This window comes from Suricata suricatta, chromosome 9 (genome assembly GCF_006229205.1).
Source record: "Suricata suricatta isolate VVHF042 chromosome 9, meerkat_22Aug2017_6uvM2_HiC, whole genome shotgun sequence".
Lineage (NCBI taxonomy): Eukaryota > Metazoa > Chordata > Mammalia > Carnivora > Herpestidae > Suricata > Suricata suricatta.
The window spans coordinates 90,305,748-90,319,001 of NC_043708.1; the positions used below are offsets into that span (position 1 = coordinate 90,305,748).

General features: G+C 35.0%; 1 protein-coding gene across 1 annotated transcript in view; it reads right to left on the reverse strand.

Annotated features, from left to right (window-relative positions):
* DMXL2 (Dmx like 2) overlaps positions 1 to 13,254 on the reverse strand; it is a 161,451-nt gene that overhangs the window by 126,704 nt on the left and 21,493 nt on the right. The window contains exons 2-4 of the mRNA XM_029952245.1: positions 5,455 to 5,580; positions 3,047 to 3,118; positions 768 to 846 (exon numbers count right to left, since the gene is read on the reverse strand). Of these exons, the coding sequence (XP_029808105.1) occupies positions 768 to 846; positions 3,047 to 3,118; positions 5,455 to 5,580 (277 nt within the window). The remainder of the gene's footprint in view (positions 1 to 767; positions 847 to 3,046; positions 3,119 to 5,454; positions 5,581 to 13,254) is intronic.

The following is a 13,254-nucleotide window of genomic DNA, read 5'->3' on the forward strand; positions in this document are numbered from 1 at the left end:
AGAAAGAAATGCATATGTGGGCTTATATTTAGGTCTATAAACTAATCTGTGAAAACAAAGGAATACTGTTTATGAAAAATGCTTGGGAAATATCCATTTGAAAGTGCTAAGAATCCACTATATAAGAAAAGGTAATTCTTGGGTGAGACTTGAGAACAAAAAAGAAAAAGCTTACTGGCAAAAAGCTACTGTGTATCAAACAAAACAAAACAAAAAAGCAAAAGCACAATAACAAAACAAATGCAAAAAACTCTGATATATAAACATAGAATGTTCTCAGGACATAAAACAGAACTAAAGATTAATGAAATTTGTTTTTCTACAAAATTAACCTTATTAATCGTGAGTGTAATAAGGTGCAATGGCCATTATCATTAGAGGTTTCTAATCTCCTAGACTTAAAGATGAAAATTCCTAAAACACAAATAATAAATGAGATAGAGGGTTTTCTCGGTCCTGTTTTATTTCTGATTTTATTCCTTACTAAACACAGGAACAGTGAAGTATAGTACATGTTAACAAAGGAAACAAATTATCACTGTTTCTTGGAATAAAATATTCAAAGGCAGGAGGAAAAAAAGCACAGAACTCAGTAAATCAAGCACTACACAAAGCAGTGTATACCAAGAAGAAAAAAATACGCTCATTCACTAACAAAAAGAAAATATACATTGATCATTTTATTACGAGAAACTATATTACACTGTAACCATACATTTAAAACAAATATTTACTCTTTATAATTTCCAAATGTAGTCACTAAATACCTTGAGGGTCCCATGCTAAATTGTATGTCACAGAACTCAAAAAAAACTGCCCCGTTTTAAGCCACTGACACTTGAGTTGCTGAAACACATAGAAAGAAAAAAGAAAAAGATATGTTTTTAAAGTAATAGCTACAAATATTACCATTTTATCATTTTCTTCACGTTAATACCTTATGATCTAAAACAAAGATGTAAATATTTCGCTATTATTTTGAAAATATTGTTTCTAAAATAACTTCCAGTAGTTACACCTATTTATTCTACCACAATTAAGCTGTTTGTCATGCCCAAACAAGGCATATTCTCTCGGGCTCCCTTCCATGTCTATAAACACATTCTCAGATGTAGGACATGCTTCTGCTCTCTTCTCCATCTGCAAACTCCTACGCTTACATTGAGATCCAGCTAAATCACCACCTCTGCTGACATCCCAGCAACACCCACAGCACCCTTTACATCCCACCATTTTAACAGTGGACACATTGGAGGAGTATTCGTGTATCTGTCTCAATCTCTTAGTAAACCCCAACTCTTCAAGGCAGGAATTATGCCATAATAAGCTTGTATCTTGAGTGCTGTAAGGGCTGGAACATATGCAGACACTCAATAAATGTTCATGAAAACAAATGCACGTTAGAGAGAAGGGAAAATTATCATAATCATATGGACTCAACGTCTAAGATAAAACTAGATATATCTCCCAAAGTCAACAAATTTGAACCACACAATATATACAATCCACAAATCTATATTATGTGTGTTGTATTTATTTGAATAATTTCCAGTTTTCTTTACTATTTTTGTTCTAAAAGGTAGAAAGATTTAAAGTATAAAAGTCAAAGGCCTGATATACAGTAAGTAAAAAAAGTGGAGATATTTTTTGTAATACATAAATACAAAATGTAATTACAGTGCATGGAAAGCCACATCACCTTAGGCAAGTTATACATTAACTGCTTGGCAAGTAGTAATAGTTTAGCAAACAGCAACTCCCTCTCTCTTTTATAATATTTTTTAAAAACTTAACAAATACTTCATTCAAGATATTAAGACTATATAGAGCCAGAATTTTAAAATAACTGCAAAACCTGAATTTTATTACCTAAAAATAATTTTATATATTTTTTTAGTTTATTTATTTATGGATAAAGGAAGAAGGGCAGAGAGGGAGAGAGAGAATCCCAAGAAGGCTCCATATCATCAATGCAGAGCCCGATGCAGGGCTCAAACTCACAAACCCATGAGATTACCTGAGCTGAAATCAAGGGTCAGATGCTTAACCAACTGAACGACCCAGGTGTCCCTCTGAATTTTAAGTAAAATAAAATAAAGCACCTACAATGAATTTGAATGGTTGGTTCTCAATGTGACATGCTAGACCATTTAACTAATATATGAGGTACCTAAGCTCCTAACTCCTTCACTCAACAAATATTTAGAGGCACCTATTGTGTTCCAGGTCCTGTTCTAAGTACTTCGGATGCATCAGTGAACAAAAGAAACAAAGCCCCATACCTTCATGTAAATAACAAACAAGATAAGTGCTATGGAAAAAAAGTTTAAAATAGAAGGATGAGGGGATAAAACAAAGGTGGTAGAAGCAAGTGGTAATTTTTAAAATGGGTGGATTCCCACTGGAAACATATTATTGAGCAAATATTTATAGATGTGCAGGAGCTGGCCTCAGGAGTTACCTAGAGAAAAGAAAAACATTCCAGACAAAGGAAAAAACAATGCAAAGACCCTAAGATGGGAAAGTAACTGTTCAAAGAAGAGTGAAAATGCCAGGGTGGCTGGAGTAACATTGGAGAACAAAAATAGCAGGAGTAGAGCTCTGAGAGGTGTTAAGTGAGTACAAGAGGGAAGAAAGGCTATAGAGTCTATTAGAAGGCTTTTTGGCTTTGTGTCTGAGAGAAATATGGAGTTTTAGGCAGGGAAGTGTGTCATGACCTGCTCTGTTGAGAACAGAGAAGGGGAGAGAGGGATATAAAACATACCAGAAACTACTCTAGCAACCTAGACAAGAAATAATAGTAGTTCAGCTAAGGTAGATCAAAATTAACAAGGTAAGTCTCAATTAGCAATATTGTAGAAAACTGAATTTCTAAAAGGTCTAGGGGGTATATCCCTAGTGAATGTAAAAGATCTTACAATAAAAAGCAGCATGCCAACTTCACATGGGTACCACGTGCAGCACTAGCTCCCAAGGAACTCTTTACTGCTATCAACTGGATTCTAAACTTAACTCTAAAAAATTTCTACTACCACTGAATACTTACACAATTTCTCTTATGAGAATTTATGCCCAAGGGCTCAAAAATACAAACAGCGTTACCATATGAAGCTGCAATCTAAAAAGAAATGAACAAAGCATTAACATTTAGGAAAGTAAATAAAGACAACATCCTTTTCATAATAATGTATAAGCTCATTACATATACTACAATCCCAATACAGTATTCATGATTTATTCCATTCCATAAATATAACTGGAAAAGTTCTGGATTTAAGAATCTCCTCTCTGTTGTCAAAAATTCATCAGGCTTTATTTTACATATCAAATACAAGGTTGAGCTAGTCAAAGAAATCATTCTTTTCTGTAAGAATATTTTATAACATAGGAATACTCTTATTAACAAAAATACATTTCAATGGCACATCTGCCAGAAATTTTATAATCCAGTGAAAATAATATAAAAACCATGAGAAGCAGAATAAAACATCAAAGAGTATTAAATAGGTATTCAAAATACATCAAATAAAATGACGTTAATTATACTCTGAAACAAAAAAATTCAATGGGGAAAACCATCTAGAAAGAGGAATAGAGAAAAACGGACTAAAGAGAGATCAGAGACTCCACTGCATGTGGATGAGAAAGAGCTGATGTTAACATCTCCATTGGACTTACGAGAGAGATCTGGGTTCCGGATCACATACCTGATAAAAAGGGACATAAATCCTCTGTTCCTGGAAGCTACCAATGTCTGTTTTCTAATAACTCCTTGAAAGTCAATTCCCAGTTCATCCTCCTCTTGGCAAGAGGGAATCAACTACAGGGAACAGACCAAAACCCATTCCTGCTGACATCTAGAACACTAAATTAGGTATATATATGTTTTTAAAGGCCAGCCAAACAAGGTGTACTGTCATTTCAGGGCACTCTCACACCAAAAAGTGATTTTAACTGTTACTTAATATCTAACACCCTTTGCATAAAAAAGCTCTTAATCCACAATGATAGGGAGGAAGCTATTCCAAATGCCCAGCTGAGGTAAACACGGAGGCAACAAGTGTTAGGAATGATGACATTTAACTTGTCAATCGATTAATGAATGATTATAATTGGCTAACCTACAGTCATTAATGTCAAAGTTACCACCAAAAGGTCTGAGAATAAAGAAAAGAAGATGGCAAAAAAACCCAATAAATCAAAAGTGTCATTTTTGCCTTCTTTGTCTTCAATCAGGTAAGGAAACATGGAAACAGGGTTATGAACACTAAGGTCTTACACGTGAAAGGAAATTTTGCTCCCAGAGAATTTATCGTGGCCATCACCAGCACATAAATAATTTACTAAAATTCATCTTGAAGAACTATCATAGGACTCTAGGCAAGTTTAAAGATACCCTACTTGGCTTAAGGAAATGAGCAATAAAAAATTAATGAACGAAATCCGGCATGCTCAATGTTTTCTAAGAGTAAGCAATGCTTAGTGGGGGAAAAAAACTGGGATAAAAATCAGAAAAGCAGAAAACAAGTATCAAAAAACACCAAGAAACTCAGTGTTTCAATAGTGGGCCAATTACATCATTAGACTGCCATATGGTGCCACATCTACACAAATACTAAAGCTCGATACAAGCAGCGAGGTGGGACACTAGAAATACTGTAATAATTTGTTACTTGGCATAAATTTCATCATCACTATTTATCACCATGAAAATTCTGACTTAACATATCCTTGGTAAAATGTAGTATTTCTCAGTAAAAAACAATTTCCAGAACACTATTTATGTTATTACAATTATTAGAGGAAAAGTCTCATTCTTATACTGCAGAAATACTGACTTCTTCTATGCCACATTGGCCTTACTGAGATGTGAGAATATAGAGCAAATGCACTATATTTACTTCACATACAACCAAAATTTGATGTATATCACGTTTGGTGTATATTTTCGGAGAGAGGTACATATGAGTTGCAAAATACTTGAAAATAAACCCTCTGTTTTAAAGTCTGAATGAATGAACCTTAAGATTCTTCAATTAACAAATAACTTTCATTAAATTAACAGAAGCTCTACAAAGCAGCTGTTAGTTAGACACTAACAACTTCTTTATAAAAACTTGATGTTGTGATTTGGGCAAGATAAAAGAAGAGAAGAAAAAAGTTTACTTCCCTACTACTGGCTTAACAACTGCTAGAATTATTAACTGGCAGAACATTAGTATGCACAGGACCATGAGGCCTAGAGAACTTCCAAGGCAGTGTACACCTGCAGAATAATTATCTCACTGTCAGCTTAACGGCCCCTTACAATTTGTATACATCCTATCACTTTGTCCACTCCTATCAGTAACCATCTAAGCAAGGTATATTAACAAGAAATTGTAAGCAAGCCTTGTATAAAAGGATAAGAATGCATTAAAAGTTGACATTTAATAAAGTAATTAAGTCCCTTACTCTTCCATGTTGGTGAGAACACTCCACACAGCTGACTTGGATGTTTCCATGCTTAGCACCAGGAATGATCTGCACACATTCAAAGTCACTTGCCAAAATAACAATATCACAGCCTGATCCATATGCCTAAAAGAGAAAAGTTTTACAGTATGTAAGATATGCAACTTATGAATTATACCTTAGATTTTGTTGTCACCATAGACTCTGACACATTTTTACAAAGAGAGTTCATGTAAGAATATTTAGCTATCAATTTCCAAATAAGACATTAAAAGTTACATCGTAAGTGTCACACAATAAAAGAGGATAATGACACCTGTGAGGCCTATGTGCCTCCAGGTCATAAATCTTCCTGTTGAAAGTTTCTCTCCAAAGCTCATCTTAGTGAACCCTAAAGAATAAAACCTCCATCTGAAAGTAATAAGGCATCAAAGGCTGCGATTGTGTTCCCAGGGTTCAAACCAGGCTTGAGAAAGATCAAGAAAGAAATAAGATGCATTTTCCAACACACATCTACATGGCTTAAAGAGCTAGTTAAATAGACATGAGCCCCCAAGGCAGAATTACATGCACTAAGGCAAAGACTAAACTTAAACTCATCAACTGCCTAAGTGAATCCATGGTGCCATCTGCCTGCCCTTCCCCTCAACCTTACAAGGTGTAGGGGAGAGAGGAAACCAAACCAAAGTGGCTTCACACACACACACACCCACACAAATTAAAATAAACTTAATTTAAAAATAAACTGATTAAACAATTTGACAATAAAATATTATGGGAAAAAATAAATAAATAAAAATAAACTGATTTACATAAAATGTTGACAAGTATAATATACAGCCTGCAAAATAAAATAGAACACAAAAATAAGTTCCTGGAAAATTCTCTTGTTCAACATAACTATAATGAGTAAAACCAAATGTTTCTTCCTATTGCCACACTTCTTGATGTATGCTATTCCTGTTTTGCAACTTTGTGAATTTTATGAAGACATAAGGGGCAGAGCATGAGGACATTTTTTTCCTTTTCTCCCGAACTCAACTTATGAGTAAATATTCAAAACAACCTAACTATCTAATTCTTAAGTGAAAAAGCCCCTTTTATATACATGTGTGTATATGTACACAAAAATAATTTATGAGGTGGTATTTTATCCCACTATTTTAGTCCTGTCCTACAAAAGATAGATATCCAACAGCCAGGAATGAACATGATGATATCTAAGTCCATGACCTGTGTCCTCAAAAGGTCCACATGTGGCTGCTATTGAAAGAGAAAATGAAGATAAAGACCAGATAAGAAGACAAATATTACTTCTACTGGTTATTAAAACTTCCAACATTGCCAAAATCCTGCTGCAACTACTATAAACCATCTTCAACTCATGTATTTATAAATACCAGAAAGTTCACAGAAAAACAAAAAGGAATTTTAGGCAGGGTAAATACTGGGGGGATATCACTTCTGGGAGGAAATAACTACTTATATTTTTATAGACAAGGCAGATTTGCTATACCAAGCACTCAAGAAAGCAAAACTGAAAGAAAATATTGAGCGTAGGAGAAAGGAATGTTTGTATCACTCTGATAATCTTTAAAATTACATTATTAATCCTCATTACAAAAAAAAGAAAAAATTCTGTAACTATGAATGGTGATGGACATTGACTAGACTTAACTGTGGTGATCATTTCACAATACATACACATACTGAATCATATTGTACACCTGAAACTAGTATGTCAATTATATCTCAATAAAGAAAATTATATTAAAATGACAAAAATAATCCTATCTTTGAACAGTATTCCAAAACTTCCAAAGGGCTTTATAGTATTATCTCAGCGAAGTGAATTGATAAAAAGAGCACAAACTTTAGTTTGAAATCATATATGCAGGGTTTTCAATTTGGGTTCAGCCATACTAAGTGATCTTAAGTTAGAAATAACACTTACCTCTTGGGACAATTGTGAAAATTAAAGTAGAAAATCTACTTGCATAGTGCTTAGCACACATCATTAAGAAGAAAAAAACAAAACAAAACAAAACAATGCATGAAGTCCCAAGCCTGTGCTAGGGACTGGGAATATACAACCATAAGATGTGGTTCCGATGAGTCTAATGGGAAGATGACCAAGTGAATAATCACCAGCCACAAATGACAAACTGCCATGACAGAGATATCCACAAAATATCAGCAGAAGACAAAAGGTACTCAATAAATGTTATATTACTCCCCCTTTAATCTTTGCAACAAAGCTGAAAGATACCATTATCATTGTATAAAGATTAAAGTTCATTAATTTGCCCAAGATTACATGGTTAATAAGGAGAAGATGTTCAAACTCCGTTCCTTAAAATTCTTAGGCTATTTTCTCCTATGTTACATGTCAAAGATACTTAAAATATTCCAGATAAGTATTAGTATACCTGCTTCTCTCAAGATGGGCCTCTAAGCAACTGCTACCAGAGACAGATAGGCTTTTACTGCTTAACCACCAGAAAGAATGTTTGCTTTTCCCTAGATATTCATAATGGTCCCATCTTTTCCAGAGGACATACCCCATACTCCACAGCTGTGGAGAATCTTGACATTTTTCTGATCCTGTAATACAGGTTCTCAAACCTCAATGCATCAAAATCACCTGAGGAACCTATTAAACACAGAGATTGTTTGGTCCTGTCCCAGACTTACTAAATCACAATCTTCATGGATAAAAAATTTGACAATATCCACCACCATTTTAAATACAATATACTCTGATAAAAACAAGCCTTTATTTTGCCCTATAAGCATACTTTAAAAGTTTGCCAAAATATATGTAGAAGGATAGCCATTGCCTCACCTTTTATTACAGCAAAAACTGAAAATAATCATACTGTCCATCAGTAGGGGAGGTTAAGTAAACTACTGACTATCCATACACTGAAACACTACGTAGCTACGGAAAGTTTAGAGGTCACTAGTCTAAAATGGTCTCAAATTCCTCATCAAACTAATAATTTGCATCAAAAGGGAGCAACTTGTGTCTAGTACTGGTTTCCTGGAACCACAAGGAGACACATCACCTACCATTTTATATAATACCTATGATCATGGCTAAAACAGAACCCCCTAAACTACTGCACACTAACAGTTTGCCAAAGTACAGAAGAACAATATTCTTACTCTTTATCTAAAGAATCGAAAGCAGGGAAAAACAGGGGCCTCCAAATCAGTCAATATTGAATCACATGCATTCTATAACTGAAAGCTCCCAAGATTTTAATGATTTACATAAGCATGTGTTTAGTATCTGTGAGGTTCCCACTACAATGGAATGTCCATCAGAGCAAACAACCATGTCCTGTTGACCACTGTACTCCCAGCACCTCGCATAAGCAGCCCTCAATACATATATGTATAATGAATAAATGATCCAAATCTTCCCAATCTCTGGCTCTAGAAATCTCAGTACCTGAAAACCTACTCAAAGAACATGGAGTTCAGACAGATGACATAACCTCACTGCTAATAATCTTGGCAACTTTACAATAGTAGCTACAGAAAGAAAGAAAGATTTGGGCTGATTTTCCAGCCTAACACTCTATGGATTTAGAAGACCTACCAGAAGGGAATCTACCAAAGCCCTCCTCAGTAATTTACCATTTACTGAATACTTAACTATGATAAGACCATCTGCTAGGTCTTTAGGAACACTGTATCTTCACAGGCCACCTTTTAAAGATGGAGAAATCGAAGCTCAGAAAGGGTAAGTAGTTTGCCCAAGTTCATAGAGTAAGGATTCATTTGCTTTATAATAAAGCTCCCGCTCTTGCCCACTACTTCACCCCACCTCTCCTCTGTTAAGATGTCTTCCTAGTGACAGAAGGCCCATGTTTATCCATGTAATCCCAAGTAATTTACCACAGCACCTAGCACAAAGTACTTGGTAAAAACCAACAGCTAATAAGGTTTACACAAAAGCTATAATTACTCAGGAGATTCCCATTCTCTCAATTTCAGGTCAAAATCAATTTTGTTTCCAATCTTATTTTTCAGAATTCAGTTTTAAGAGGAAGAATTTATAGTGCAGGAGGAAAAGAGGGTACTAACTGAAACCACACTCAAATACTAAAATGAACCCAGAGAGTAAGGAGTGGACTCCTTTTACTAGGTAAAAGAAGTATCATGGACTTAGTAGAGCATAACTATTCCACATGTGGGAGGTAAGCCACAGGATCCTTGCTGGAGAGCAGAAATGGGGGAAGTAAGTCTTTTCTGCAGCAAATGGAATCCCTTAGCCAAGTTCCTCTTCCCTTGGGTTCTTGGCAGAACCACTCCTATGCCATAGCACCATACACCGTTATAACAGTACTGACCTATGAAACATTTTATCTCAAAGTTAAGGACATGATTTGGCCCCAACACACAGATAAATTCCAAGAAAAGAGAAAGCATCTTAGAAAAACATTCTTTCCCTCCATTCATGTGGGAGGATTTCTTTTATGGAAGGACTTAACTGTCCTTATGATGATAAAGAATAACCAGCTCACAATAATAAGTCATATTAAGAGAGAATTCTGTAGCACAAACCCTAACATCAAAGCTATGCTTTAAATATATTAATCTTTGCTTGCTTTGACCTTATTTTTGGAAAACAAATCCATCCTTTCAGGAAAAAGAAAACCAGTCTGTGCTTTGAGCACTAAAACCAAGCGTTTTCAACCTGGGTGTAAGCCATAGATGGTCTCAGGAGGTCTCTGAACTCCTGAATTATATTTAAAGTCATGTGAATGTGCTTATTTTCCTGTACCAAGAGATCCCATTAGTTTGTCTAAAAGAATCTCTTCCTGAAGCATCTGGGTGGGTCAGTCAGTTGTGCATCCAACTCTAAATTTCAGCTCAGGTCATGATCTCACAATTCATGGGCTCCCTGCTATTAGTGTGGGCCGTGCTTGGGATTCTCGCTTTCCCTCTCTCTCCTTCTCTCCCCTACTCATGCTTGCTCACTCCCAATCGCAAATAAAACTCTAAAAATTAAATAATCTCTTCCTTAACAAAGTGCATGGTGTGTCATATTAGCCCATAGTAATTTTATGGAAGCTAAAAACTTGAGTATTTGTTATTACCAAGATTCTTTTCTGTTTTTAGTTGTGACATCCAAAATTTCATTAGAAGGGCCTTGCCATTTAGTTGAGGCTGAAAAATAAAGTTACCTTCTTCTTTTACCTTATCAAAATTTCACTTGATGAAAAGAAGTTAAATACCATAATCTAAAGTCATTAGGTACTCGGAATTATCATACTACTATCATAATAAAGATATTGCTGCCTTCTCTAAAGGGCTTAATGTCACTGTAAACAACAATTAAGCGTATCTGAATATATGTAACACAATCATTGTCCTAACTTCAGTTTTATGTACAATTGCCTTACAACTATATATAATTGTTATCCCACACTGTTCTTATTTTTCAGATTTCCTTTAAATTTTAAAGTATAAAAAAATAAAAAGTCTTTTTTTTAAAAATCCTACACAAACATGACTTTTCCTATGAGAATATAAAATACAAATAGATGAATTACACAGGTATTTTCTATAGAATACTTGAATGCTTGGTAGTTACAGTGTCAAAGTTTATGGTCGATGACAACTGCTGATGTGTCTAAATTTAAAAGAAGAAGAGCAGTAGTGAATTAAGAGGTATTAAGCATGTTGAAAGGTTTACCTAATTTAACAAGGTATGGTGATCTCACCAAGAATAATATTACTATTAAATTCCCACCACTTCTTGAGAGTGAATTTTGACTCATGTTAAATATGTTCACCCTTCTACAAATGAGGGCACTTGTTATTAAGAGTTAAAAAAATAATTTCAAGAATCGTAAGAGAGAGGTACCATTTATTAAAAGCCTACCGGGTAACACTATGCATTCTACATTCCTAGTCTCTTTTTCAAGACTGCAGTGATCCTAGAAGTTAGCTATTATTAACCCCACTTTAATGGAAATGGAAGTTAATAGGATTTAATCAAATTCTTAAGAAGCAAGGAAAATATAAGGCTGAGAGGCAAATTCAGGTCTCTTTACACTGTTATATCCACTTCCCTAATGGTCATCTTCTTTCATTTTGTTTTCTACTGCTCAAATTTTTGTTCTTCTTACTGGTTAATTATGTAAATTCATTTAGATTCTTCATTTCAGCTGTGATCTTTGTTCTATAACAAACAGCTAAAAAGATGACAGGGTTGTCTGGCTTTGATGGTTACTTGGTTGTGTCAAGTTATCTGTAGAAAAAGTCTTAAGAGGCCAGCCAGCCCTGATCTATAAAAAAATCTTATTAAGAAAATAAAGCACATATTAACAAAAATTTCCCAAGAAAATATTCTTTCCTCTTCCTTTTAGTCACCTAATTAAACAGCTAACTTGCTTATGCTTCTCACAATTAAAAATTAACTTCTAGGGGCCCCTGGCTGGCTCAGTCAGCAGAGCATGCAACTCTTGATCTTGGGGTCATGAATTCGATGCCCATGCTGGGCTTAGAGATTACTTTAAAAAAATTAACTTCTAAAACAAATAGATTTCCTTTTTGAATAGGTTCCTTATGAAGCTAGAATTTTCATATATCACTTATTCATAAAGCCACATATAAGTTAAATGAACCATTTTAAGTATTTAATTTTAATGTTTTGGGTAACAAGATTTTCTTTCTTTTTTTTATGGAAAATGCAACACGTGCTAATTTAAAAGCTAAATTGGTGGGAAGCTCTTGGTTTTGGCTCAGGTCATGATCTTAGAGTTTGCAGGATGGAGCCCCACATCAAGCTCCACCAATGCTGAGAGCACAGTCGGCTTGAGATTCTCTCTCCCTCTCTCTCTGCCCCTCCCCCACTTATACACGCTCTCCACCTCCTTCTCTCTTTCAAAATAAATGAACTTAAAAAAACACAAACAAATAAAAATAAAAACTAAGTACAAAAAATTAGTTCACCTTACCCTTGACCACTTATGGAATGATCACCTGACAGTTACCCATGAACCCTTCCTGAAATGTTTAGTGTATATAGCTATGTATAAACATTTTTTAATATAAAGAGATTATGCTATACACAATTCTGCAACTTCTTTTCCACTTAATTAACAATCTGTCTGGAAGAACTTTCCTTAGCAGCACAGAAGGAATTCTCTCACTCTTCTTAATAGTTGCATAATCTTCCATTTTGTGGCTTTGCCATAATTAATTTCAGTTGTTTTCAATTTTTCACTACCATAAAACATGCTTCAGTGAATACCTATGTATTTATGATATTACACATATGTGTTCAGTATTCCCAAAGAATAAATTCTCAGACATAATTTGCTGGGTGAGTGATTAAAATCAGTAAGTACTAAAAAACTCACCAAACTCCACACCCAAAAAACAAATAACCCAGTGAAGAAATGGGCAGAAGACATGAACAGACACTTCTCCAAAGAGGACATCCAGATGGCCTACAGGCACGTCAAACGATGCTCAACATCACATCATCAGGGAAACACAAATCAAAACCACACTGAGATACCACCTCACACCAGTCAGAGTGGCTAAAATGAACAAAGCAAGAGACTACAGATGCTGGCAAGGGTGTGGAGAGAAGGGCACCCTCCTACACTGTTGGTAGGAATGTAAACTGGTGCAGCCACTCTGGAAAACAGTGTGGAGGTTCCTCAAAAAACTATCAGTAGAACTCCCTTATGATCCAGCAATAGCACTGCTAGGCATTTACCCAAGAGATACAGAAGGGCTGATGCATAGGGGCACATGTACCCCAATGTTCAT